The sequence below is a fragment of the Triplophysa dalaica genome, chromosome 12 (genome assembly GCF_015846415.1).
Source record: "Triplophysa dalaica isolate WHDGS20190420 chromosome 12, ASM1584641v1, whole genome shotgun sequence".
Taxonomy (NCBI): domain Eukaryota; kingdom Metazoa; phylum Chordata; class Actinopteri; order Cypriniformes; family Nemacheilidae; genus Triplophysa; species Triplophysa dalaica.
In genome coordinates, this window is record NC_079553.1 from 13,422,857 (window position 1) to 13,450,136 (window position 27,280).

General features: G+C 37.1%; 2 protein-coding genes across 6 annotated transcripts; one reads left to right on the forward strand and one right to left on the reverse strand.

Annotated features, from left to right (window-relative positions):
• The first annotated feature begins 68 nt into the window (after positions 1–68).
• Positions 69–18,943, forward strand: enpp2 (ectonucleotide pyrophosphatase/phosphodiesterase 2). 4 transcript variants are annotated; one of them, XM_056763266.1, is made up of 25 exons: positions 69–196; positions 667–757; positions 2,192–2,347; positions 2,486–2,611; positions 3,256–3,316; positions 3,823–3,920; positions 4,021–4,100; positions 4,228–4,347; positions 5,069–5,124; positions 6,143–6,208; positions 6,740–6,812; positions 7,050–7,158; positions 7,856–7,981; positions 8,821–8,852; positions 9,037–9,164; positions 10,312–10,402; positions 10,479–10,566; positions 10,727–10,896; positions 11,832–11,967; positions 12,831–12,970; positions 13,061–13,196; positions 13,337–13,414; positions 16,106–16,238; positions 16,318–16,471; positions 18,038–18,943. In XM_056763266.1, exons 1-25 carry the CDS (start codon positions 179–181, stop codon positions 18,206–18,208), a joined length of 2,637 nt encoding a protein of 878 aa, XP_056619244.1. In that variant the 5' UTR covers positions 69–178; the 3' UTR covers positions 18,209–18,943. The 4 variants fall into 4 exon arrangements, with proteins under 4 accessions (XP_056619244.1, XP_056619247.1, XP_056619245.1 ...); XM_056763269.1 differs by having other exon boundaries at positions 11,922–11,967; XM_056763267.1 differs by having other exon boundaries at positions 10,318–10,402.
• A 3,661-nt stretch (positions 18,944–22,604) lies between these two features.
• LOC130432920 (CCN family member 3-like) lies at positions 22,605–25,652 on the reverse strand. Of its 2 annotated transcripts, none has more exons than XM_056762525.1 (5): positions 25,078–25,652; positions 24,745–24,973; positions 24,060–24,314; positions 23,766–23,980; positions 22,605–23,571 (listed from the first exon to the last, which is right to left on the reverse strand). In XM_056762525.1, the coding sequence occupies exons 1-5, from the start codon at positions 25,114–25,116 to the stop codon at positions 23,278–23,280; spliced, it is 1,032 nt and encodes a 343-aa protein (XP_056618503.1). In that variant the 5' UTR covers positions 25,117–25,652; the 3' UTR covers positions 22,605–23,277. The 2 variants fall into 2 exon arrangements, with proteins under 2 accessions (XP_056618503.1, XP_056618502.1); XM_056762524.1 differs by having other exon boundaries at positions 22,606–23,574; positions 25,078–25,634.
• Positions 25,653–27,280: the final 1,628 nt, after the last annotated feature.

Genomic DNA, 27,280 nt, shown 5'->3' on the forward strand with positions numbered 1-27,280 from the left:
GATGAGCATTGGTTCTCTCAGTGTAATTGGTCAGTGGTGTGTCAGTGACGTTAGTTTTCGTGTGTATTGGTTGGAAGTAAAGTAAACACACTTGAGTAGGCTTGTGAGTGTAGTGTGCTAGTGTTTCAGTGCTCACTCAGTGTCGATGCTGTGAGTCAGGGAATACACAATATCAGCCATGCTCACATTAAAATGGGTACGGTAAGATGAAGATTTACATAATGCAATTATCTGTATCGTGCAAGTCTTGCTTTTATGATGTTAGTGATGCATTGCATTTACGCTTCTGATTAAAAAAGAATGATTCTTAAACATTAGCCTACATTTAAACGTCGCCTAACGTTACGTTACATAGAAATGAATAAAAAATGTTTATGGTTGTTGCAGCATGTGATACAGAAAACTAACATGTTTATTGCGCATTTAATTGCATTTGACTTTCATTTTTTTCAAATAGATATCAAATAAACAGTTTAATTTGATGACAGTTTCTCGTTGTTTTAAACATGTAAAATTGATTGATGTATTTGTCGCAATCAACCTATAGGTTGATACTTAAATACACGTATTTTTCTTGCAGCGGTTGCACGCTTTTAAACGGCACTTTCACAAAACTTTTTTTAACTTTTTGAGAGAAGTTTTCATCTTGTGTTACTCCGTTCACAGGTTTTCTCCCTCGTTTATCTTCTCACACGGTCCGGTGTGTGTGAGGGGTATGTGGTCAGGCGCTCAGGCAGATCAGATCAGTCTCCCTCATGTGAGTTTATACACTATAGCCTGCTGTATATTTGTGACTAATTTGACAACTTTAAGTAAACAATAATACGTTGTTTGTATTGTTTATACGTGTTTATTATGACTACACCCCCCACCCATGTGCTAATACTATTGATACAAAAACAATATAATCACAGAACAAAACAAAGTAAAAAAACAAACCTGTTAAAATGTTTAAAATTCAAAATGTATTAAACAGCAATTATGTCACTGTTACAATAAAATGAATTGCTGTTGGACATTTTAACATTTACATTATATATATGTGGATAGTTTTTACCAGCACGACAAAGCACAACTCATATAGAAATAGTGCATTGGGTGTTTGCATGAAGCCCAGACCTGAACCCCCCGCCAACATAGGTGTTAAACCGCACTCATGCTCTTGTGCTTGAATGGGAGCAAACCATTACAGTCATGTTTCAATATCTATAGAAAACCTTTCCAGAAGAAAACTAAAACAACTTTTATTTAGAAACCTGGTTTCGAACTTAAATGCACAACACGTAGAATATAGTATGGCATTTGGATTGTTTATCACTCGTTTGCTGAATTGTGGTTGCTTTGAAAGCAAGATGTAACCTGAACCCAAAACGTATGTAAAAACTTGGACACTATTCCTTTCCTGCCGTGCAAGCGCCACTGTTTCTTTAGTAATGATGGAAAATGCTAATTCATTCCTTTGCATGTTCATATATACAATGATGTATTCAATTTATATAATATTTGTCAGCTGACTTTATGATGTTGAACATGTCCTGCGAAAATGTATGCATGTGATATTAGAGGTTTCACTGTAGTTCCTCTCAGCTATGACTTGGAAAGCAGTGCTGTGCGTTCGGTGCGTTTATGTACCCAAGACCAATTCAACTGATGCCATTGTAAACATGTCCAGAACGTGTTTCTGCTGCCTAGTTTATATAATTTAGTTGAGGTTGAACGAAGTGAAATAATTTGACTGTTTGATCCTGCCTCCAATGATTCATTATTCATACAACAATTTCATGGACTGTTTAAACGCTATAATACCGTTTGTTAGTTTCACTTTCCTTGAGAGATTTTTTTTAATCAAATCTTAGTCAGAAATATTGAAACAGCGACTGTCTGTTGCTCTCTTAGCTGCTGATTGGCACGCTGATGGAAATGAGGGAAATATTTACTTTGCTCAACCCTAAGTCAATATTAAGATGTGTAGAGAACATTTCAGCTCGCTCATATTTAAAATTTACAGGTGTATATGATTCAACTGCATAAAGATACAAATACATATTTAACCAACACTTTCATTGACACATTTATGCGACAACTGGTTTCTCTGAAAGAAGAACTTAACAAGCTTTGCATGCCTCTGTAGTCTGGTGTGATTTTATTACTTTAATAATAACCTCGCTTGCTCTTTATCTCTTTCCCAAAGTTATCGCTGACAACCCTTCAAACAGCCTGTCTGGCTCCTGTAAAAACAGGTGCTTTGAACTTGTAGAAGCTGAAGCCCCAAACTGTCGCTGCGATAACCTGTGTAAAACATACAACAGGTGTTGCTCAGATTTTGATGAGCACTGCTTGAAGACAGGTAAGCCCTGTTAGATCAGAAAATACGCTTTGTGTCTTTCCATAGGGCATTTATTTTCTTACTTGCATGTGACTGAAACAGCTTATTTTTATTTAGTTTTTAATTGATTTTGAATCCATGTTTTTTCTGTGCTTTCAGAGGGGGGTTTCGAATGTAGTAAGGAACGCTGTGGTGAAACACGTAATGAACAACACGCCTGTCACTGCTCGGAGGACTGCATGGCCAAAGGAGACTGCTGCACCAACTACAGGTCTATCTGCAAAGGTGGGAGACTTTTGGTTCCGCAAATATTATTTTATTAAAATTGCTTAAGAAACGTTCTCATGTTTTCAATATTCACTAGTTACTAAACAACAACAAATCTGATTGTTTGGTGATTTTAACTCATAATACATATCACTGTCATTAAGCAAACATGATTCCTAATAAGATGAAGCGGTATAAGAAGAACGCAATGGGCAACTCAGGATTAAAGGAAAGGAAAAAAGTTCACCCAAAATCAAACATTCATTTATTCACCACCATATTGTTTAAAATCTGTATACAACTCTTCCTTCCGTGGAACACAAAAGAAGATATTGTGAGAAATGTTTTGTGTCTGCACAATTGAAGTCAAAGGGGGTTGTTCGGTTTCCCACATTCTTCAAAATATCTTCTTTTGTGTTCTGCAGAAAAATGGCTAAATGTTGAAAGAATTGTATTTCTGCAAGTACCATTTAATTGGAAAAACAACTTATTTTATTGGATAGATTTATAGATTTTATTGGTTCTAAAAAATTATGTAGGAACTTGTGTAAGGTGGGGATGAGCATGGAAAGCACTGGAAGGTCTCGTTGAAGGAATTAAATATGTTTGAATGTGTGTGACCAATCACCTGGTGTTATTGACACACTTCCTCCCTGTGTTAGGTGACGTCCCCTGGCTACAAGAAGAGTGTGAGGAGATTAAGAACCATGAGTGTCCTGCCGGGTGAGACATCCCAGTGACAAAAATCACACCAGCGGCCTCACATCCATCCCACCTTTTATATTCAGCACGAGACTCATATCTCAGCCCACAGCTGGACTTTACAAACCAGCGGAGAGAGAAAGATTAATTGGAATAATGCTGTGAAGTGCTTAATGATGGCAAACACAGAATTTAAAGATGGATGTAGTGCCTTAGCGTGACCAAACACCTATAAAGTGGCACTGCTGGGGATTTTTGCATTAGTGTTAACGGATGCTTATTACCTAGTGCATGAAATGTGTGTAGTTTTCTTTCCTGTGTTGATGCATTTCCAATTTAAATGAGTTATGAATGCTTTTGTTTATTTATTAAAATGGACACTTACCTTAATAAGTAAAACTATACTATAGAGAGAGAGATAAATAAGATATGAAGACCGCTCTAACTGTACAAATGATCAAATGAATCAATCTGCAGCAAACGGCAATTGTGTTTAAAATTGGTGTTCTAATACTTTTTTTATGTAGTTTTGTTAGGCCCCCTGTCATCTTGCTGTCTGTTGATGGCTTTCGTGCGTCTTTCATGAAGAGAGGAAGCACAGTGATCCCCAACATTGAAAAACTACGTAAGTCCTGCTTATGTCATGACTTTTAAATGACCGCTTGATTTCTGTGGCTCTAAACTGTAAATGAATACATAGATATGATTTGTCATGTCTCTTATAGGATCATGTGGAACCCATGCACCATACATGAGACCTATGTACCCCACCAAAACCTACCCGAATTTATATACTATTGCAACAGTACGTACCGTTCAAGAAAGTTTAATAAAGATTTATTAATCTTTGTGTTTGGTCGGATAATATTGTTTCTGTTGCATTCAATATGGGTTTGCATTAATGATCTTTTCTTATTTTTGCTTTTCTGTAGGGGCTTTACCCAGAGTCGCATGGAATTGTGGGTAACTCCATGTATGACCCTGTCTTTGATGCCAGCTTTAACATCCGTGGGAAAGAAAAGCTCAATCATCGATGGTGGGGAGGGCAGCCTGTGAGTTGCTTATCCATTTCTTGGATTGGAGGGATAGTTCCCCCGAAAATCATCCACATGTCAATGTAAACATGAAGGGTTCATGTAAAAGAATATCTCAAAAAGCACATCTATGCTGAGCAATTGGTAAGGTTAGCATTTCAAGCAGTACACTTTTGTCTTAGCGAGACGTATAAGAGAACATCAAAATTCTTCAAACAAGGATCTCACTTGCGTAAGTTTTTCACTCTTCAACCAGTGAAATATTAAGACACAATAAAACTGTACATCATGTCAGTGAGCTTTTTAAAGTTTGAGCCACACAAAGTTGAGAAGGGGGCGTCTCCAACACATCTGTCAACTATTATCCCAAACAGCTGGCCTCGATTCTCAGATTTCACTGAACTTTATTTCCTCCAGACCCCACTGACTAAGCCGTGATGGTGAATGAGGCAATCTACATTAAAGATCACAGATGGAGTCTGGTCACTGAAATTTGACAAGTTCTGCCAAAGTGCGAAAAGTGACTAGAGAACGATTACGCACAAAGAACGATTGTCCTTTATTTTTTAACCGTACAGTACTTCTGTTCCCTAGACATTTTTCTGTCTGGCGGTCTGATGCGAGAAATGAGGGACATATAATTCTTAGCAATATTAAAATAAGAAGAAACCATTTTCCACAAAATACATAGTAGTCCAATGCATATTTTCTCTGACAACTCTTTTTCCTCTTTATTTAGATCTGGATCACTGCAGTGAAACAGGGAGTAAAGGCTGGAACTTTTTTCTGGCCTGTGTAAGTCAATATGAGCTTGGGAACCCCCCATAACACTCTAGCAACACCCTGGCAACCACATAGCGGTGCGCTAAAAACAACCTTAGCACTTATTTAACAATGCCCTAGCAACCACACACTAGCAACACCCAGGCAACCACATTGCGATGAGCTTATACCCATGTTAGAACTACATTTACCCATTTTGGCAAACACTTTAAGAACACTGTAGCTCAATCTTAGTACCTGTTTAACAGTGATGCAGTGATTTTTGAACTGGCAGGTACCACTCTCATTTTCTTTAGATGTAACACTACTGAAAACAGGCACTTTGGGAAAATTGCACCACAATTGAGTTCGATTTCATACGAAGGAGGAAGTCATATGAAGGTTCTTGTTATGATGTTCTCTCAGGCAAGTCTTGGCTAGTCTGAAACACAAAGGTCCCCTCACGTGCACTCACAGAGGACATTCACAGACAGACAACTCTGGCTTTTTTGCTAGCAACTTTTGAGAAAGACCCTATTTAGAGACAGAAGCTCAGTCTACACTGCACGTTGAGCTCAGTGAAAATGCAAAGTACCTTTCTGGAGCTATTTCCATTAGCCTCAGTGCCAGAGGAAATTGAGTTGGACATTCTTAACTAAGCCCAGAAGTTCATGGGGCCTGATGCTAATGTATAGATTTACATCATGCTAATATGAGTGCGTTTCCTGTTGAGATTAACTTGCATAATCTTTCCTGCTCTCTCATCCCTTGGTACTCTATATAAACACAGACTGTACTGACCACATATGTACACGTGTTCCCTATAGATGTCAGATTCGAAGGTCTGCTGCGTTAAGTGACCACTTGACAGCACTTTTAAAACATTTCAGTCATAAACACTTTAAATGGCCCAGAATCTGAAGATCTGGCCAAAAAATGTCAAAGAGGCTATAATCAATGCATGTTGTATGTCCATGCTGTATATAGTTTGTCTACATTTATCCCGATATTTATATATGTATATGTTATTATATGTTTATTTACATCAAAGTGGGATTCAACTGGAAAGACGAGTTCTGACAATGTTACAATGGCTTCATCTACCAGATGCAGAAAGGTCAGGAAATCCCTTTGTACTCTATATTCGCAATACAATATTTTTGTTACAATTTTTGTGAGCAAACTTGTAAACTTAATATATCTTTAAATCCAAAAACTTAGTACAATTATAAATGATGTATTGCATTATTAATTATATATTCGGTTTTTTTTATTTTGCTTTTAGAGTTATTATTGTTTTTTTCAGTTTTATTGTTGTTATTTTAGTTATTAATATTTTTTATGAGAATATAGTTCTTATATTTTTATTTGCAATGTTAATTTTTGTTTATTTAAAAAAAGGTTATTTATTTATATTTATATTTCAGTTTTATTTTATTTTTTAGTGCCTCAGTTTAAACTTATTTCAGTTTATACCTGAGGCAACATTTCTCATTTTGTTGTTTTAAGTTTTTCAAATAATACTCGGGCCGATATTTGATTTGATTTTAGGAAACAGAAATATTTTAATAGTTATATTCTTTAGTAAACTTTAATAACCTCGATGTGGGGAGGGGATTGAAGGTAACAGGTGTCTGTGTGTTTGCAGGCCATATGTTTATGCAATGCATTCTGAACAGCTGGATACCTACGGCCACAAACTAGGACCCCAAAGCACTGAGGTGAGGAGAGTTTACATGAAAACACACTGAGAAGACCACCAGCTGATTGTGGCCCTCACACCCGCTTCAGACATACACACATAAACATATAGGGTCATGTAGCAAATGTAGCAGTAATGCAAATAAACCCTCAGCCCCATTGCAGACTCGTCAAACACTGCTTACATTCACAACAGCAGTGTGAGTACATTCAGACTGTGGATGTTGCTGGTGTACCTAATCCTTATCGATTTACAGCTTGATGGCCCACTGAGGGAGATTGACAAGGTGATCGGACAGCTGATGGAAGGCTTGAAACAGATGAAACTGCATCGCTGTGTCAATATCATCTTGGTTGGAGACCATGGTACTACATTCAACAGTTCTGGACATATATTCCATAGATTTTTTCAGTTAATTCACAGATCTATTGCAAATGTAGGTAACGCTTTAGATTAAAGCCCGCAGTGTACCGCATAGTTATACAGAATTTACAGTGTAACTGATGTATCTGTAGGTAAGGGGAACAAAGTGCAAAGTTTGGGGAATAAAAAAATTGTTTTTATGTTGTTATTTAATATAACATGGTATGAATGACCTGCAGTATGCAATACAAAAATCTTACAACAAATGATGCGCAAGCAAAACAGCACGAATGAAGCACACAGACGTCTGTCAACTGTAAATTTGACTTCTGAGTTTTGACTTTAGGATAAAAGGATTTAGGATTTTTTATTGATTTTAAGATTGTTGGTCACAAATAATTGATTTTAATTATGAGTTATTTTGGTGAATTTAGTGTGTAAAATGTGCAAAATCAATGTTGATCTTCTGATACTATATAATCAAGTATTTCAAGAGTGGCTTGATTTGGATCTTTTTATGGCATGCAGTGCCCTCATAAATATATATTTTACTTACTCTTACCCCTTTATTCTCCAAACTTTACATATTGTTCCCTTTATCTAAATATATGTACTGTAGATATACATTATTGTTACAATTAGTTACACTGTAAATTCTGTACATTGCATAACAGCATAACCCAAATTTCTCCTCTTCAGGTATGGAGGAAGCTCACTGTGACCGCACCGAGTTCCTGAGCTCCTACATGTCCAACACTGAAGATCTCTTCCTAATTCCTGGCTCTCTGGGAAGAATCCGAGCCCGATATCCAAACAACTCCAAATGTTAGTAATTAAGGAAACAGAAGAAGATTCTGTCCTGTCTTGGCTACACATGTTATACTCTGGGTTTGGAAATGTAAACTTTCCATAGAATTGTGTCCAGATAGACTGCTTGCAACCAGATCAAAACAGTCAAAATTAGTAATTTTATTTAAAAAAATTGCTCATTTGAGACTGGAGAGAGAAACATATTACATAAAACTTTATTGTGCTTCTCTGCGCAAGAGAGCACAAAATATTTTTGGAGGAATTTCAAAAGTTTCAGAAGGAAACATAGAATTTCTCAAGGGAATAGAAGTTTTGTGAGGGAACACAAAAACTTTGAGATATAATATTCTCCCTTCTCAGAAATGGTTCACCCCTAAGTCCTTTCTGAGACTCCATTCATTTTAGTGGAACATAGTGGGTAAAATGATAAGGAATTACAGTTCTATGACATAAGTTACATATAAGATAACCTAAAATCAAAAAAGTTACTTTCTTATTCAGATTTCTGGTGTTCCATAACATGTAATAAATAACTAATCAGACTTTAATGACTGATGTCACTGATGTTGAAAGCATTGTTTGAGGCCTCAGCCTATCAATTGTAAGATAAATAGTTACACAGTATTTAAATCATGTTTATATGATAAACTATATGGGAATAACAGGAAATACTGATTTGATAGAGAACCAATCCGGTTTAATGCAGAGATACATGCATGTGTGATGCATTCTTATGTTGACTTGTATGTTTGGGAGCATGTGAGTCAGAACTCTAAACAACAAAGCACAAAACAGCAATGTCTGTGATAAACCATATCAATATCTAATCTAATTGTTTCTCTTGTTTTGTCTAGATGACACAAAAGCGGTTGTTGCTAATCTTACCGTGAGTAAATTTTCTCCATAAATGTTTTATAATAATTTTCTGTTTACATTATATAGTACGAGTAGTGTATTACAGTAAACCTGACCAAAAGTAAACAAGCTCTGTATTGATGATTTAGATGTTTAATGTCATTAATATGAATTTGCTGCTTTACTTCACCGTGCTTTTCTCTGTTCTCTTACAGTGTAAAAAGCCAGACCAGCATTTTAAGCCGTACCTGAAGCAGCACCTTCCAAAACGGCTCCATTATGCCAACAACCGCAGAATCGAGGAGATTCACTTGATGGTTGAGAGGAAATGGCACATAGCGCGGTAAATGTCATCACACATAAACTGCGTCTCTGTGAGGTCACTGCCTAAAATGAGAGACCTCTATACTACACAGTGGAAAAATACATAAATGAAATAAAAAAAAATTTAAGTTAGGGTTTTTTTCTGTTTTTCCAGTAAACATATTTATGAAGACATTTTCAAAGAAATTAAGAATTTTGTTGTTTTTCAGAGATGTTTAGATATTTAACTGGAAAAATAAGACCAGATAAAGAAAATCTATTTTGCATTGTTGTATGCTGCTCATTGGAGGTCTTCAGGAATGTACCTCTTTCACATTTTAACCACCTTCTAACCACACCGCAATCACTCATATCCATCTTTCAAATCGAGATCTGTGACCTCTAAGGAAAACCAATGAGGTCATAGACATTAACTAACAGCTAACAGCCCGTCCACCACGGATGAGGATGCCGAAACAGAGACGCGTCCTCACGGCAGGGTCGGGACACCCTCCACTGTTGGCTTTGGCTGACACTGAAGCCGCAATGAAAGCAAGCTTTCAGACTGCATGGTAGAGATACATTCAAATCTGTGGCACCAGAGCAGGTGAAGTGAATTACTTCTGTCATCCTGCCTGTGCTGTAGTCTATGGCATGAAGCGATGAATTAAATCAACTACTGGAGTTTACGAAATGAAGCAGAATATTTATGAGCAGGTCTGCTGCTTACATGTTATTTGCTTGCTGCTGGGACCGACACTTAGTGCTGGAATCACTAGATTTACTGTACGATCTCCCTTCCACTGAATAAAAACTGAAGTTTAAGTGTGCTACTCTCGGTCTGTATGGCTGGTGCATAACTTTGCTCAGCATGTTCCCTTGCATCCAAATACTGGTTATACTAGAAAACTCAACACTGGACTTTATGTGCAGTCAGAATGATTGACACCAACATTAACGTGTCATTAACATGCCATTTAAATGTGACCTGATATAAAACATAAATATTTGAAATCTGTTCGTAAAGTCAGAGTGCAAAACATACAGTATTGAAAAAATGTCCTTTTTTACACGTTCCTCGTGAGTTCATGATGTACATTTTTGGTCATTCTGAAATATAACATATATAAAAAAAGATGCAGTCTAGAGATATAATCTGTATCAACCGCTTTGGTTATGTCTGTCAGATACAGGAAGGCTTATGAAACAAAGAAGAATCATGGAAAATGTGGGTTTGCCGGTGATCACGGATATGACAATAAGATCAACAGCATGCAGGTCTGGTTTGCTTTGTTTTCTTTGCTGTTCTTGTTGAAGTTTTTGCCATGGCGACTTACTTTGCTGTTCTTTTCAGACCATTTTCCTTGGATATGGACCGGCTATCAAATTCAAGACAAAAATCCCACCATTTGAGAATATTGAGCTTTACAATGTCATGTGTGGTGAGAACATTTTCTATTCCGCAGCCATTGCAGTTATTCCCAATAATTGAATCTCCTTTCATATCATCTGAGGCAGGTTTTAGAGGGTTGCTTGACTAATATAAATTCATACAGTACCATGGTGCTTCATATGGATTACCTGTAGTTTCCTCTTCTCCAGATCTGCTCGGCTTGAAACCGGTTCCTAATAACGGTACCCACGGTAGCCTTAATCAGCTTTTGAGGAGCCCAGTGCACATACCAACCATGCCTGAAGAAGTGTCCAAACCAAACCCTGCGGGTCCAATCACGGCTCTTACAGATGACCTGGGCTGTACCTGTGAAGACAAGGTCAGCAATAAAGTATTTTCATAGCACAATAAACCATCTAAACATTTCTGTTACACATTTTTCTTATCGCTTCAAAGCTTGATTGATCACAAATATCATGTTTTCTGAAGACCCCTAAAGTTGGGTTTATAAACTTTATAAACTAATATATAAATCAGTTATTTAACGGTTTTTATTTGCCACATAAAAAGGCCAAGCGGAAATCACGTACACTTACATTGTGTCTACACAGGACGTGACAGGCGCGACCCAAAATGACAAAAGACATTAGAAATGCATTTGAACCCATTATAATTTCAAATATTGTTCACACTGGATGCGGCGGGGGGACGCCCATTAAGAACAAGAAGGTTGTCATGTCCGGTGTAGACACGGTGTAAATACCAGATTATCATACAGACTTTCTGGTGGTCTTGTTTGATCCATTAAGGAACTGACAACCACATCGCAACAACCTGACAACCGAGTTGATTCCCGGTTGAGTGGTGTCATTCACATTTTCTTTAAATAATGGTAAAATGTATTTATTTATATTTTACTGTTTGTTTGAAACATTTTTATGAGAGATATTAGTATTTACTATGTTCTTAGCCAGATATGACTGCTCAGTCTCACACACTATTAAAGTTACAATTCAAGTAGAAAAGTAATTGCTGAAACCTAAAATCTTGTAGAAGCTCTTTGCTTCATGTACATGCATCATGAACTGTTGTTGCACGTTTAATGTCATTTCTTCGATCCTGCTCAGAGTTGGGGCCGGCTGCCATTGCTTTTCTCTTGAGCTGCTAAGATTGTTTTGACTATTCGGCTTTTCTTAATCATAGTAATCACTTCGACAGACTAAAGTGTTTCCTCCCCCTGCCTCTGAAAGTGCTTTTGCCTTCTGCTCAGATGTAGATCTCTTGCTGGAGGTTTTCACCTTTAATCTTTTGCAGTTGCGTTCAAAAAGTAGGGGGCAGAGGGCATTGAAAGTGACCCTTGTAAGAGGCTATAACCTGGAGTCACTGTGGCTCTGTCTGTTACAGAACAAAGTGGAAGAGCTCAATCAACGACTGAGACAAGTTATTGATGGTAATGCCCCTCGCCATCTCTCGAGAATGACAAAAAGCTTTTTTATGTACATTTAACTTACACTGTTGTTGTTTTATTATGAAAATTAAAATTCTGTCAAATCAAAATGACTAAATATTATTTTTTATGGGGTTTATGTGATTATTAAAGCCATAAAATAACATGTTTTATTTTTATTTTACATTTACATTTCACCCTCTATCATTGTAGCTTATTGTAGCCTGTTCACACCAATAAGTATGAATAAGACGACTACTACATTAGTATCCACACAAAGAACATCTGTTATGTTTATTCTAAGCATGCATGCTGTAATTTCATATTTTAAAAGCACAAGCCTTTTACCTTCAAATGGATTTTAATAGGGATCCTTACATAAATGTTCCTTTCTAATGCTAGTGTAGTGCACTCCGCAATTTAATTTAATTTTTATGATTATCTTGGTGTGAATGGGCCATAAAGACCAGAAGACTATCATAATTTTTCTTTATACTGTACTTGATTGTCTATTCCTTAAATGGACAAAAAAACACTGGAGTTGTTCCAGATTTGTATCATTTGTTTGTTCTGATGAAAACAAAGGAAGATATTTGGAAGAATGCTTGTAACCAAACCGTTCTGGGGCACTTTTGACTACTATTGTAATGTTTCCTACAATGGTAGTCGATGGAGCCCCAGAACTGTTTTATTACTAACATTCTGCCAAATATCTTCCTCTTCAACCAAACAATGACATTTATACAGATTTGAAACTGAGGATCTTGAGGGGGAGTAGATGAGACAGAATTTTGGTTGGACTGTTCCTGTGAGCTATTCCTCTTTCATATTTACTGTAATCAGATTTCTCTTTCTCTTTTTTTTAGATAGCAGGAATCTTCCGTATGGTCGTCCAGCCGTCATGTTCCGCACCAAATACTTCGTCCTCCATCACAGTGACTACATTAGTGGCTACAGTGAAGCCATCTTAATGCCTCTCTGGACGTCTTACACTGTTTCAAAGCAGGTACACTCTACACTATCGTGCTGTGGTCACTTCACAAATCACATTGAACAGAGTTTGAGTTCTGAAGTGAACTCTGTCTGTTTTGTGTAGATGGACTTTACCCCCCTCCCAGAGTCTCTCAGTAACTGCGTTCGGCCTGATATCAGAGTTCCTCCAGCGTACAGTCAGTCCTGTTCAAGCTATCGGGCAGACAAGCAGATCTCTTATGGCTTCTTATATCCACCTCGTGAGTCTCCCTTTCTCCTTATACAATGTGATTATTTTACTTTGCATGTGCAGATTCAGTGTGAGTCTGTCAGTCATAGAGGTTGAGTCAACATTGTCAAAAAGCTGTTTTTAATTTGTTCATGGTGCTTTTATTGACAGAGCTGTCCTCCAATCAGGATGCAAGATATGATGCTGTTCTCATTACCAACACTGTACCGATGTACCCAGCATTCAAGCGTAAGTGCTCCTTTAAGAGGTGATTCAGATTTTGCATCTAAAAACCCAATTTTTTCCCAAAGCGCCTAGAAGTTTGCACTCTCCTGCCATCTGTCATTGCTAAGCAACCATTGGCCACGCTAGGTGTGAGACGAGGAGGTATAAACGAAGGATATATGGATTACATGCACTGAAAATTCCTCGCAATAACTCACGCATTTATTTATGCTGTGATGGTCTGTGTCTCCATCTTCACAGCTTGTCGGTATTGGTTGGTTGGTTCTTGCAACATGACCTGCGGTGCTCGTGTGGCAGTCTGAAAAGTTGAAATATTTTCATCTCAATGCTGGAAAAATTCTACATTTAAAATACTGAATTTGCGCATGCGAAAGACGTGAAATGTGAATGGCCTCTAAGACATTCAATGATCCTGTTGAATCGGCCAAGCCTACACCTTCAATTGCCTTCACTCTCAATTATCAAAGGTTACGTGCTATTTTTTCCATGGAATACTTCCTCCTGTCCCAAGTGAATATGCAGTGACTATAAATGAGCTTTCATAGCCTGATGATTTTTTGGTAGAAATTTTTTTTTTTGTGCCAATAATGAAGCAGAAGTTTCACAAATCACATCAACAACAGTTTTGTAAGTTATAAAAGAAATGTTCGGGCATATACCTAAACGGTGTGTCTGGCAGTAAAACTAATGCCAAGTTGATGTTGAAGAATAACATCTCAAGTGTGGTTTTACAAGTTTATGATGAGTTTAATCTGATTTACAAAACACTGAAATGCTTAGAGATAGTTCACCCAAAAAATTACATTTACTCATCCTCATGTTATAATTTACCTAGATGACTTTCATTCCGGAGAACACAAAAGAATATATTTTGAAGAAAGTTGGTAATCAATCTGCGCCGCAACCCAATGACTTCCAAAACCAATGCAAGTCAATTGGTGCCAGTTGACAACATTCTTCAAAATATCTTTATATGTGTTCTGCGGTAGGAAGAAAGCCAAACGGTTTGAAATGACAAGAGGTAAGTTAATGATGACAGAATTTCACATTAAGTCACGTAAGTCGTTTTTTTCTCTAAAACATGTGGGCTGAAGCTGATAATGTTTAACTTCCAGAGAATATTGAATTACAGTCTCTAAGGGCAGGTCTTGTGTACGCTTAGTAGGTAGAGTGTGTGGTCAGACGGGGTTGATTTCAGTTTTGCCTTCCTGAGGTCTGGTTGACATTAACCAACGAACGACCACCAGCAAGGTCTTCTGGGCTGGTTTGTATCTTTAAGGAAGTGATTAGTTTTACTTAGCCTGAAAGCCGCATGAAATAAGCCTGAAAGGATATTAAACGTGTGCGTGTCTTTGTGTGTTTGCTCTGCTGTCTGTGTGTGTAACAGAAAGTGGTGTGTGTGTGGCTAGTGGTGAGACTCCATTTGAAATCAGGTCACTCGATGAGAGCCGCCTCTGTTTTGGATTAAGCGACTGTACAAACATGTTGTATCTAGACAAAATTTGTCCTTTTACAGACAACCACACAAAATAACAAGCACAGACACTCAAAACTTGGTTTGGCAGTTAAGAGCACAATGATGGATGCTGTGTCTGCTTTAGATTAGCTGCTGCGCTCAGGCTGTTAGCACAACCACCACCCACAGAGCAAGACAACTTTCCCTCTTTCATATCAACCAGATACTTTCTGAAGTCTCCTGACCTCTGGGAACAGATAGTGCGTCATTGCAAATTACCGTTCACTTTCATCCTAAGTGACATACATATATCCTTGTCCCACCTGGGGTTAGAGCCAGGGTGCAAATTAGGGAGAGGGGGATGTTGACACCTTTATTTAAATTTTGAACTGTTCCAAGAGAGGTCAAAACAAATGGTTAAGGTAACTGTTAGAGCAATATATGCTAGGCTGATGTTAAGATGATGTTTATTTATTGGGTTTTATTGGCTTAAGATGATAATTATTCCTTATTACCCTACAGAAGTGGAAGTTTTCATGGTGTCCACAAACTGAACAGACTATCATTGTTCATTGTGTTTTTTAAAGATCCCTTTTCTCATTTATTTACTTTCATGTTATATGAAACCTGTATGACTATCTTCTGCAGAACACAAAAGAAGATGCTTTGAAAAATGTTGGTAACCGAACACCATTGGCACCCATTGATTAAACCAAATTAATTAAACCAAAAACAGATTCAGGTATACAATGCTGGAACATCAATTCTTTCGATTGGTGGTCTCATTTTTCTGATGCTTGATTGCATCATTGCATCTCTATTTCATATACAAACCCAGGAAACCCAGATACTGATCAAATGTATGGCTTAAAGGTGCTGTGTGTAATTTTTTGGAGGATCTATTGACAGAAATGCAATATAATGTTCATAACTTTGTCTTCAGAGGTGTTTAAAGATCTTACATAATGAAGCATTATGTTTTTATTACCTTAGAATGAACTATCTCTGTCCACATACACCGCGGGTCCCCTTATATGCAATTCGCCATGTCTACAGTAGCCCTAAACGGACAAACTGCTCTACAGAGCAAAATATTATAAAAATGTTATCTCATTCGGGAAAGATGCCAAAGCTTGTGATTTATCTTTTATTAAAAAACTGCATGTACAACCAAGCTTAATCCATCTTTTTTGTTCTTTGTACTGCTCTTTCTCTCCATCTGTGTTTGGCTGTTTAAGGTGTTTTGGGGTACTTCCAGAAAGCTCTTGTGAAACGTTATGCCAGTGAGAGAAATGGAGTGAATGTGGTCATCGGCCCCATCTTTGACTTTGACTACGATGGTCTTAGAGATTCAGCAGAGAAAATCAAACAGTATGTTTTGAACTGTGGCTCATACATGTACGTATATTAATGCATTGCTTTGAGTATTTGAATCTTTATTTAATTCCAGATATTCCACTGGATCTGTGCCAATCCCCACCCATTACTACATTGTGGTTACGAGTTGTCTGGATTATACAAATACTGTTGACTCCTGTGTTGGTCCTCTCAGTGTTTTCTCTCACATACTTCCTCACCTACCGGAAAATGACGAGACCTGTAATGTAAGTTGGAGATCTCTATAATGAATATACATTCATGAAAGGAAGGCAACGTTAACAGATATACCAAACAATTATCCACAACATAAAAATTGATTTCTCTCAGCTAAAATGAGGGATCAAAGACATGTGTGATTGATACTATCAGTCCTCGAATTGAATCAAATCTTATGGGGGGTACCCATAATTTTTTGGTGGGAGTTAGTCTCGCAATTTACAATTTAAACAAATACATAATATATTTGATCAGGATATGCAAAACGATATACTATTTATTTTAAACAGGCTTTCATAAAATAACAGGCTTCTTTTACTGTATTTTGGATCAAATCAATGCAGGCTTGCATTGAACAGTAATTACTTTTGAGCTGTAGTGTATGCCCAACAGAATAATTCTAACATTATTTACCAATGTAGTATTTACTATTTTCCCTAAACACAACTGGATGATTTACACTTTGTGATAATAATGTTTGTTCCAAAAGACTTGTTTAAATGCAAGAAACTAGAGTATTAGATATTAAAAATAGAAATTGTGACAAGACCGTATGTGACAATCTTTGTGTTAGTGTTCTGGGGATTTTTCAATGATATCAGAGCAGTTCACATAGTTGCGTCCAGTAGGTGGCGGCAATGGACTGTTATGAGTGAGTCTGTCAGCATACTATTCAACCAAATTAGTCCAAAAGTCTGCTTTATTCAGGAACTAACTACGTATAGCTATCAATATGTAAATCATAGCTTTTTCAAGAGTGAATCCCGCATTTATATGCCGATGTAATTCCCAAAACTTTGCAGCGTGTATGTAGCCGTTGGTCTTAGCAGCATGAAAAAAAAGTTTTCAATTCTGAATGGATTATACATAGCACAGAAACCACACAACGAGCACTCCCTTTATAATTACTTAAAAGCTGTCTGTCATCTTCATCTAGATCTCTAGCACCCCAGAACCAGACCTAATAATAATTTACGCAAGGAATACAAAAACCCCGACATGGAGTTGATAAATATAGTGGAAAGATATATAGATAGAGAAAATAACCCCTCAAAAAAGTAGAAGCTTCCTCTTCCCGAGTGGAGGTTTATTATTCTCCTTTTTGGCTGAAGTTAGCTTCACCTGAGCGACGCCAATCAAGCAGTCATGTCAACGGTGTCCTGCCCTTAGCCGTCTTTAGACATGGGGCGGGGCATTTCAAATTTAAAGAGACATGACAAAAAACAATAAATAAACAAACTTAATATAAATTATTGTAAATAATTAATTGACGAAATTTACCATATCCATTGAATGAATTTATTCACTTTTGTCATTATAATTTTTACGCAAATAAAAATATCTGAGAGATGCCTATAAGGCATTATGGAGCCCCTATAAGAAGTAAAAAATAGACTTAGGAGGGTCCCAAATACCTTATGGGGGTCCCGGATCCCCCCAGCCCCCTTCAATTCGAGCACTGGATTGTATACAGCACAACAAGGCTGAAAATATCCATGATTATTTCTTTAATGTAGAAGTGGGATCACTTGAGTCTATAATCGGTGTTAAACGCATTTCTGCCCACATCTCAGAGTTCAGAGGACGAGTCAAAGTGGGTGGAGGATCTAATGAAGATGCACACAGCACGTGTACGAGATGTGGAGTTACTCACAGGACTGGACTTTTATCGTCGGACAAGCAGGACCTATGAGGAGATCCTTTTTCTAAAGACCTACTTACACACTTATGAGAGCGAGATCTAAACCACTGTATCATTACTTCTGCATCCTGACATAGTTAGGTGTATATTTTTATACAAGCTATCATATTTATTGTTCTTTCTTTGTTAATCTTTTATTTTCCCCCTTAAAGTGATAGTTCAACCAAAAATGAAAATTCTGTCGTCATTTACTCACCCCCTTGTAATGTCAAACCTGCTTGAGTTTCCTTCTTCCGCAGAACAAAAAGAAGATATCTTGAAAACATTGCTGACCGAACAGCAATGGCAGCCATTCACTTACCACCGCTGTTTGGTTATCAACATTCTTCAAAATAGCTTCTTTTGTGTTCTGCAGAAGAAAGAAAGCAATAAAGGTTTGAATGATAACATAATTTAGATTTTTGGGTGAACTATCCCTTTAATGTCAGTGAATCATACGCATGAATGGACCATCAGGTTCTTTATTGAATGTTGTAATAAAATTGTAAAAATGTTCTGTGTTTGTTAATGTGATTTAATGTTATGTTTAATGTGCTGAATGTAACCAAATGGGACAGGTTTCTGTCCTATAAACAGTATGTCTCATTTCTGAACGTTATGACAGTAAACATTTTGTACATACAGGAGTTGTGTCTGCTCATTTTAAAGATAACACCGCCATCTGGTGGTTAAATGACATTTTACATGTCACAAGAAAACAATGAGATTTTGCATTTTAACATTTTAAGTGTGCTTATTTGTTCATCAATTGCCCAAAAATATAAAACAGAAGCATCTTGAGGTTTGTGTCTCTTGCTGTACCTTGTATCTTGTGGTGGGCTTCACACTGAATTATTGGCTGCATTACTCTTTTTGGTAGAAAAAACAGACATGCATCATCAGGATTCGAGACATATCTAAATTTTCACAAACAAAAAAATCATTACTCAAGTTGAAAGATTGATATACACAAGCCCATTATGCACATATCATAAAGTATTCAATTCATTATTGTGTAAGATTACCAAGTTTATTGCACAACGCAACATCAGACTCATATTAAGCTTTCAATTGCATACACTCAAAGCAGTTTGGATATGTTCAAGTAACAATCTGTTCTCTATCTTGTACTGTTAACATAACATTTTTAATCAGTCACACGTCTCGAAAAGAAAAGCTCTTCCTCACTATAATTCTGATCACTTCTAACTTAAATGAAGTTCTAAACATATAGGTTTGGCATATTCACGCCTGTCAGCAAAGTCAAACCTAAGTGTTAATGTAAAGACTGCATTTAAACTTTATTTTGTAGTTAATAATGTATGTATAATTTAGATTGTGTTTAGATTGTGGTCATTTACTTCAACAGTTGAGCCAGTATTTAATCAAAACCCAGGATAGAGAGGTTGACTGAATGCGATCTGGACTCGGAGACAGAGTTCATGCATTGTGATCTACATACACTCCTATTCTAGAGGACAGTGAGGCTACAGGGAGTTCAGTCTTTTTGTTATTGTGCCAGAATGAACATCATGAGGAAGAACAATGCAAACTCCAGGACTGTTCATTATATCCAAATCCTCAAGCGACACCCTTTCCCTTCCGACTAATGCTTTTATAGGAAACAGAAACACACACTGCACCACTACTCTGAAGCTCCCTGTAACAGCGTCCTCACACCTTCTCTCTACACAACACCTGATACAAGTTACTGAATCTATTTGGGTAATAAGGACGCATTGGGATAAGTGCAGTTTTAAAAGCCTTTCTGTTCCCCTCTGACAGACTGATGCTTTCAAAGACTGTGTTTGGATCAATGGTGAAGTGACTGGAATCTGATGAAGTTCAAACTAAATAATATAAACAAAAGTTTGCTTGTACCTAAAGCAACTTTCATTGCTCTCTCAACCAGGGAGGACTTCTTACAATCTTCTTTGAGATCTCTGAGACTGTGGAAATCAGCAGACATATCCAGTGTACATCATTTCTAGATAACATTTCATATTTGTGTTCTATAGTTCTTCTACATAACAACTAGTGATATCATCTGAAAGCGTTACAAAAAAAGTCCATTACATCACCTTTCCCAGATGTCTTTTTAATCTCCTCTTTGCAGATGTTTTCCAGTTTTCTCTCAGCTGACAGACTGATACTGTTATATCATCAAAGGAGAATAGAGAACCTGCAGTAAAGTCTGTAGATGCAGGAGGTGTGGAGAACGACATAAAATTCTGTAGATAAAGTTAATATTTCCTTAAAAGCAATACAGCAGTAGTTTTACATTTACGGTATTTAGGAATAGTTCAGAATTTTTTTTTGTGGTGACCTCGATTTTTGTCTTGTCATGATGTCAGTCTTCCACATTGCTGTTGGATTTTTATTGAAATTTTAGAAATAGAATTCCTGGTTAGAAATACTGGCTTCTGACATGTTACCCTACAGTAGGTATACTCAGATCAAAAGACACACAGCTCGAAAAAAGAAACAGTTTTGTTTTCCTAGAGATTGTTTCCTGATTCTCTGACGCACACAGACGATCTCTGAAAAAATAACAACCAGGAAAAACAAAGATTTCGGGGAAAGTGAAAACTCATTTCATTTGCAAATATATTTAAAACCATCAGTGGTGTAAAGAATTGGAGTAAATGTAATGAGTTACTGTACTTAAGTATCTATTGGGCTTATTTGTAGTTTCACTGAGTATAAAAGATATTAGCAACTACATTTTTGAACAAGTATATCTACTCTTTACTTCAATACATTTGCAATGACTAATGCAATTACATTTAACATGGCACCTTTCATTTTTTGCAGCAGTTTATATTTGCTACAGAATAATTAATATTGCCTTTTACAGGGAAATGAAGGTACTATATCTTGTGCATTTTGCCCTAACTTACTAAAACTTGTCCACATGGCTTCTTTATGTGAATATGATTGCAGTATCAGATAGCTGTTAATCGCTGGCGGTTTAAATGTGAAATGAGGACATGACTGCAGCTGGAGAGGAGGCCAAAACCAGCATATCCAGTGGAAAAGGGCTTTGATTTTTTTGTACTTAACATTATTTTGTTTATAAGAAGATAACCTTTTGAAGAAGTTTGGTTTACTCATGAGCACCTGAGCTTAAATGAGACTGTAACAGACCTAGGTTTTGCTGTTGACCATGATTTGTTTTCATTTTGAGGTGTTCCTTCTTATTATGATTTAATAAATGCGAATGTTCTCTCCTCACAAATCAACTGTTTCTTGATTTTCACTGACATGTCTCATAAGTGTTGAGGACTAGAGCTTCTTTGAGCCTATACATTCAGTAAAATACTCAAGTACTGTTAAAATCAGATAGTCTAAGACTTTTACTGTAGTCTTCTGGAATTGGTGAATTGTAACTTGTAATGGAGTAATTATCGCTCATCTGTACTTTTACTTAAGTATGGTTTTCAGGTACTCTTTACACCTCGGAAATCCATACATGTACTTTTACAGATGAACTACTATATTTCAATCTATATATCAATTTACACTTTTATATAGTGATTTAATAAAAAAAGGCGTTTTAGGTCACCGATTTCAATCGCAATAAACAGGCTTGTAAACACATTCTATTAGCATCTTTCCAAAGGCGCATGTAAAGCGCATGCGTGACGTGTCACACACCTGCAGTGATGCTGCGTAAAGTGCACAAATCAAGTACTTTGTGAAGGCATTTGTGAGTAATGCTGTAATTCTCCTTGGTTTTAATATGTTCATATAGCAGTAAAAAAAATAGTGCACATATTTGTAAACTTTGCAAGGATGTTGCATTTTGGGTGCTCCTGAGGAAACGAAACTGGTTACGTTGTGCCCCATAATAAACTGATGCTTGAAAAAGTTGGTGTTTCTCAGTGAACGCATATTTCCAAAGGTCTATTCTGTTTCTAAGCGTTAGGCGATATAATTTTTTAATGATTATTCCTAAAAAAGTATTAATATAACTATTATTAATCTTATTCCGTAAATAGTATAAATGAGTTGATTGTAAATATATCGGAAATGCTTTCTACGCCTATTGAACAGCCCGGATGAATGATAACAGAATGTTTTAGTTAGTTTCGGGTAAACAAAGTTAATTTCGGTTGTTTTACAGGAAATGGCGCCGACTGGTGGTTATATTACAGCGTACAGGTTACTTTTTGGAGATGATAGTATTGTTCATCATGCGTTTATTCTAGGATTCAACAACATATACTGAAGGCGGGCCTCAGATGAGGTGTGCGTCTCTTTGCAGTTCATTAGAAGTTACCACAATAAAGCTAACAAAATACTTTGGTTTGAAGAAACTTTATTCTTTATATCTTTATATCATGTTTCAGCTTTGTTGAACTTCCTCAAGGAACTTAAATAAACTGTTTTTTGGAGGTTTCCCTCATCTGATTGTTCATTTTACAAAAAAGCACAAAAAGTGAAAAGAGTCTTGTACAAATGATTTTGAACATTTTAGTTTTGAGAATTTTTTATTAAAAAAATACAACTTTATTGGGAAATGCACACTGGATGCAACACATGAAAGGTTAGGAGTGACTATAACTGTGAATTATTTGTCTTATTTGAAGGTGCATTATTTATGGCATTGATTATTACCATATGTGTATGTGAATGCCATTAAACACCAGGCATCAAAGTCAGCTCTTGTAAAAAGACCTTTACCTATAGAGAAAGAATAGTCTTTATCACAGGGAAAACATAGAGAATTCCCCTCAACTATGTGACTGACCAAACACACAAGACATGCTGCTCTATTCAGCACACAAGGGCATGGGAGAGGTCATCTTTAAACAAACCTTCCAGGAGACAAATTCATGTGACATTGGTGGAAGGTTTTTTAAAGGGCTGATCTAAGATCAGCTAACAAAGCTAGAAAGCATAGGGTGAACGTGGTTTGACTGAGATAAATGTGCAAATAAGCTAGTTATAAACAAGATCAATCATTTGGACCTTTAAAGAATTTTAAACCTTCTTGTAGTAGAAACAAGTAGAAAAGTTCTACTTTTTCACAAATCGTACACTCCCATCTCAAGAAGCTCAAGTGCATATACAGTATTTATTTTACAGACGGCTTCATATTTTATTCTTTCATCTGTTATATTCCTGCTTTCACAGTTGGAGGCCCCTGTGACCTGTGCTGGCAGGAGGCTGGTAGATGGTGTTGTCTCGTGGGCAGTGGTGATGACATACACAGGTGTTAATGAACATCATAGGTCTCTTGATGATCTTGTTCTCCGGGCACTGGAACTCCACCTGAGCCGTCTTTGTGCTGTGAGGGGTGCAGCACCGATTGTCACTGCACAGCCCGCAAAACCGAGGTCTGTAGACCTGGACACTGGTGCAATTCTTCAAGGTGAAGTTAATGATATTGGTGCTTCTCTTTGTTCTCAGACACTGGCCTTCCTTCTGTAGAGAAAAGAACAACATTATATAAAACACTGAATTTAAATCTCATTAAAATATTTCATTTATTTTAATACAGAAAATGGTTTTGATTAGTATTCTTACATTACTTTCAAGACAATTGTACAGTTTAACCCTTGATGTTCCCTTACAAGCTAAAGGAAGAGTGTAACGGAAGAATCGAGTTGACGTACTGTTGTGGTTTTCAGCTCGTTCAAGTTTTCACAGGGTCTTATCATACAAAGTCTGCTCTGCTTGGTCATATCACAGCGTTGATTCTTATTGGTCACACGGGTGGACATTCCCATGCCACATGTTTTGGAGCAGGCGCTCCATTCTGTGGTCTGCTCGATACAATTTACACTAGAGTCCCACTGGTCAAAGCCCACCGTCTCCTCCTGCCTGTAAGCTGGTGAAAATGAAATGAAAATTAAGGAAAGAGTGACATTGCATTTGCCATTCCCTTTTAAATGTTTTGCGCTACTCACCTGCCATTGCAAACCCGCCGAGTGCGCTCATCTGATCCTGAGCATTACACACCCACTTCTCACAGCACTCGCCAGGAACTTGAATCGTCCGTGGAAAGGGGCAGTCGGGTCCCGGAAGCATCATGCCCAGATTACAGCGTGGCACACACCCAATCTGACCATCCTTACACAAGCACTGGTATTTGCAGCTTGGAAAGAATGTTTCTCCATTTTGATAGACGGCGCCATCCAATCGACAAACATCTCCCTCACGAGCTGTTTGGAAAAACGCAGAAAAGCTGCACTAATAATGATGCAAACTGTGAAATAGTGTAGTGTAAGAGGCACAACACCACATGGTTGTATACATGTTGCATTATGTCTCTTCCTCTTCCAATTTTGCTTTCCTTTTGGTCTGCCTTATAGGTTTTTAACATTTCAAAACTTTCTTTTTTTTAAACTGTTTAGCACCTTTTCACATATACAATTTTGAAATTTAACATACTCGACAACCAAGCCAACTGTAGTACTTGCATTTGTGTAAGTGACCTAGTCTAACCACTTCCACCTTCTCTATGAAATACATCAGATCTTCAATTTATACAATCAATTATCTTTATAAACATTCAGCCTTGCCACATGTATTCTAGTACAACAGTTAATTTTTTTATTTTTCAAAGTAACGAAAGGGCAGAGAAACACTAACCTACACATACACCTGTCCTCCTGCGTACACTACGGGCATAATCGCACTGGAGTCCTTTCTGCGTGTCGCAAGGGTTCCTTTCCGAGCAGAGTTCACCACGCTGTCGTGCGCACACTAGACAACAGGCGCAGTCATCCATAACGAGGTGCGCACCGGGAGCGCACGGTGGAGGATCCGGACAGCTACAGCGCGCAGGGCACTGCGCCCTCACCAATACGCACAGAGCCACCTAACAAGCGCGCGCAGACACAGAGAATTAAGTTTGTACACCAATGTTATTGACACGTTATGCAATTGATATGTTATGCCTATATGAAGAATAATGTTTCATACCTGTGCATAAATGTAGATAGCAAGTGCTTTTTTCAGCATGTTGTTTGTTATCTTATTCCTTGTATAGTTGTTTTAAGCTTTTAAAATATGACGTCCTGTTTTCTTTCTGATCTTAAATAATACGTATTCAGTTTCGCGAAGGTAGCCTTTATACAGGTCTTGGTCGGGGCAAAAGGGGAGGAAAAAGACGGGCAAACAATGGTGCTGTCTTGAATCTCAGGCTGCTGATTGGACAATGAACATTACCGTCACATTCTACTGCCAAAGCCCAAACATATCTGGCTATCACTCACCAATTCTGCAGCAGGTGTTATTACAAGAAATAAATTTTCCTATATACCTTCAGGATTCCATTTACTTTCATGTTTATTTTTTAAACAGATGAACAGTATGACACGTATGTGCTTATGTATGCACTTAAATTAAGTGCAAAATGAATAGGAATGGATGAAATGTGATTTAAATGTGAGAGTGAAAAAGCTTATAAGGATTGTTTTCCCAAAAAAAGACAATCATTTCATCATTTCTTCAGCCTGATGTCATTCAAAACCTGTTTGACCTTCCTCTGCAGAACACTTAAAGATGATATTTTGAAGAATGTAAATATGTTATGTAAATATGTCTGTTAAAATCAGTCTCCCTTACTGTTTATGGGTCATGTACCATATGGATTGAAAATGAAATGGTTTGATGAGAGCTGAGAAAACTAGGAAATAAAATCAGATTTATACATTTTACATGAGAGCAGAACTCATGAACGTGCCAGGAGAAATCAGCTTTGAGCTCAGACTGCTGGTCGTGCTCAATAACACATTAAATGTGGATCACATTGTTTATCACAGAAAATTTAAAATTCTTTCTTTGTGACATCTTCATTCCATTCATTCCTCTGCAAGTATCTTGCATTTAGTAATAAAACACTGACCTTCTCAAATCATAAAACTGTTATGCACGTATAATTTAGGTTTCATTTGCTGCCAGGGGAGCAAGGAAGGTGTAGAATGCCCTATAAATTAGTTATGTGTGAATGGGCTTTCTGCTCAAGACATGATTTATTGCTGTTCAAATAGTTTTATACTGGAACTTGAACAATGTGAGATGTGCTGTACTTTTTTGCAGACTAGATCTGAGGACCTCCAGATCGGCAGCAGGTGGACTGTATGGTATAGTGCATGGGTCATTACTAACCCCCAGTTTTGTTTAATGGATATTTGAGGCACCTGCAGTAGGGCTAAAACGATCAGCACATTGTTCAAACTGTTTTAGAATTTTATATTTCGGACAGCATGTTTCTATGATCATGGATATGGTTTTATAATCTTCTTGACATTTCAAATAGTAATTGCATTATTATGTCATTGCATTATGTAACATGCATGACATAGACCATTTTCCAAGACAACAAAACTGAAACAACTTAAAGTGTGAATTCAAGTTGCAGTATATATTCCATTATAATGTGCCTGTGTTATCTGGAAATAAAACCTATAAAGTTGTTGCTGCTACAGGTGCAAGTACAGACTCATGCAGGTGAATAATCTGCACTCTATCTTGTGAAAGAAATATGGGAGTCTTTGTGGAAGGCCTCCTTCATTTTTGTACAAAAGATGACACCTCTGTCCACAGTTTCCATTCAAGTATCAGCCTTGAAAATGTTTGTATTTCACATATATCATGTGAAATACAGTGAAGTTGGATAGGATGTCTACTTCCGCACATTTATGCGACCTGTGAAATATTTGTGATGTTATATTGAATCTGGTAGAGCTGGCACAGCTAACACTGGGTGTCCATCTTTGAGATGTCAGGATTGGATCCAGTTCAGACAACATTTCACCTCCTCTAATGCACTGCCAATAAAGGACAGGACATACATGGAATATTGTACATTGCAGAAGTTTGGACTGATTGATTGGTTATCCCAGAGTTCCTGTCATAAGTTCTTGAGTGAATGTAGAATTAGGGTTGTAAAAGGTTTAAATTCGATAGGTTGTCAGGATCTCTATTTCTATAATTCAGAGTGTTTTTTCTCATTTGAATAGATGCATTGGACCAACTCACTAGCAGCTGTTCAATGCTCAATGTGAGAAAATTAAAATACAGTTTAGTTGAGCCCAGTTCAAGTTACATGATTTATAATAGGAAAGACTTCCATAAAGTGTGCATAATCAGCATGCGGGACTACACTTTATAACAACTTTCA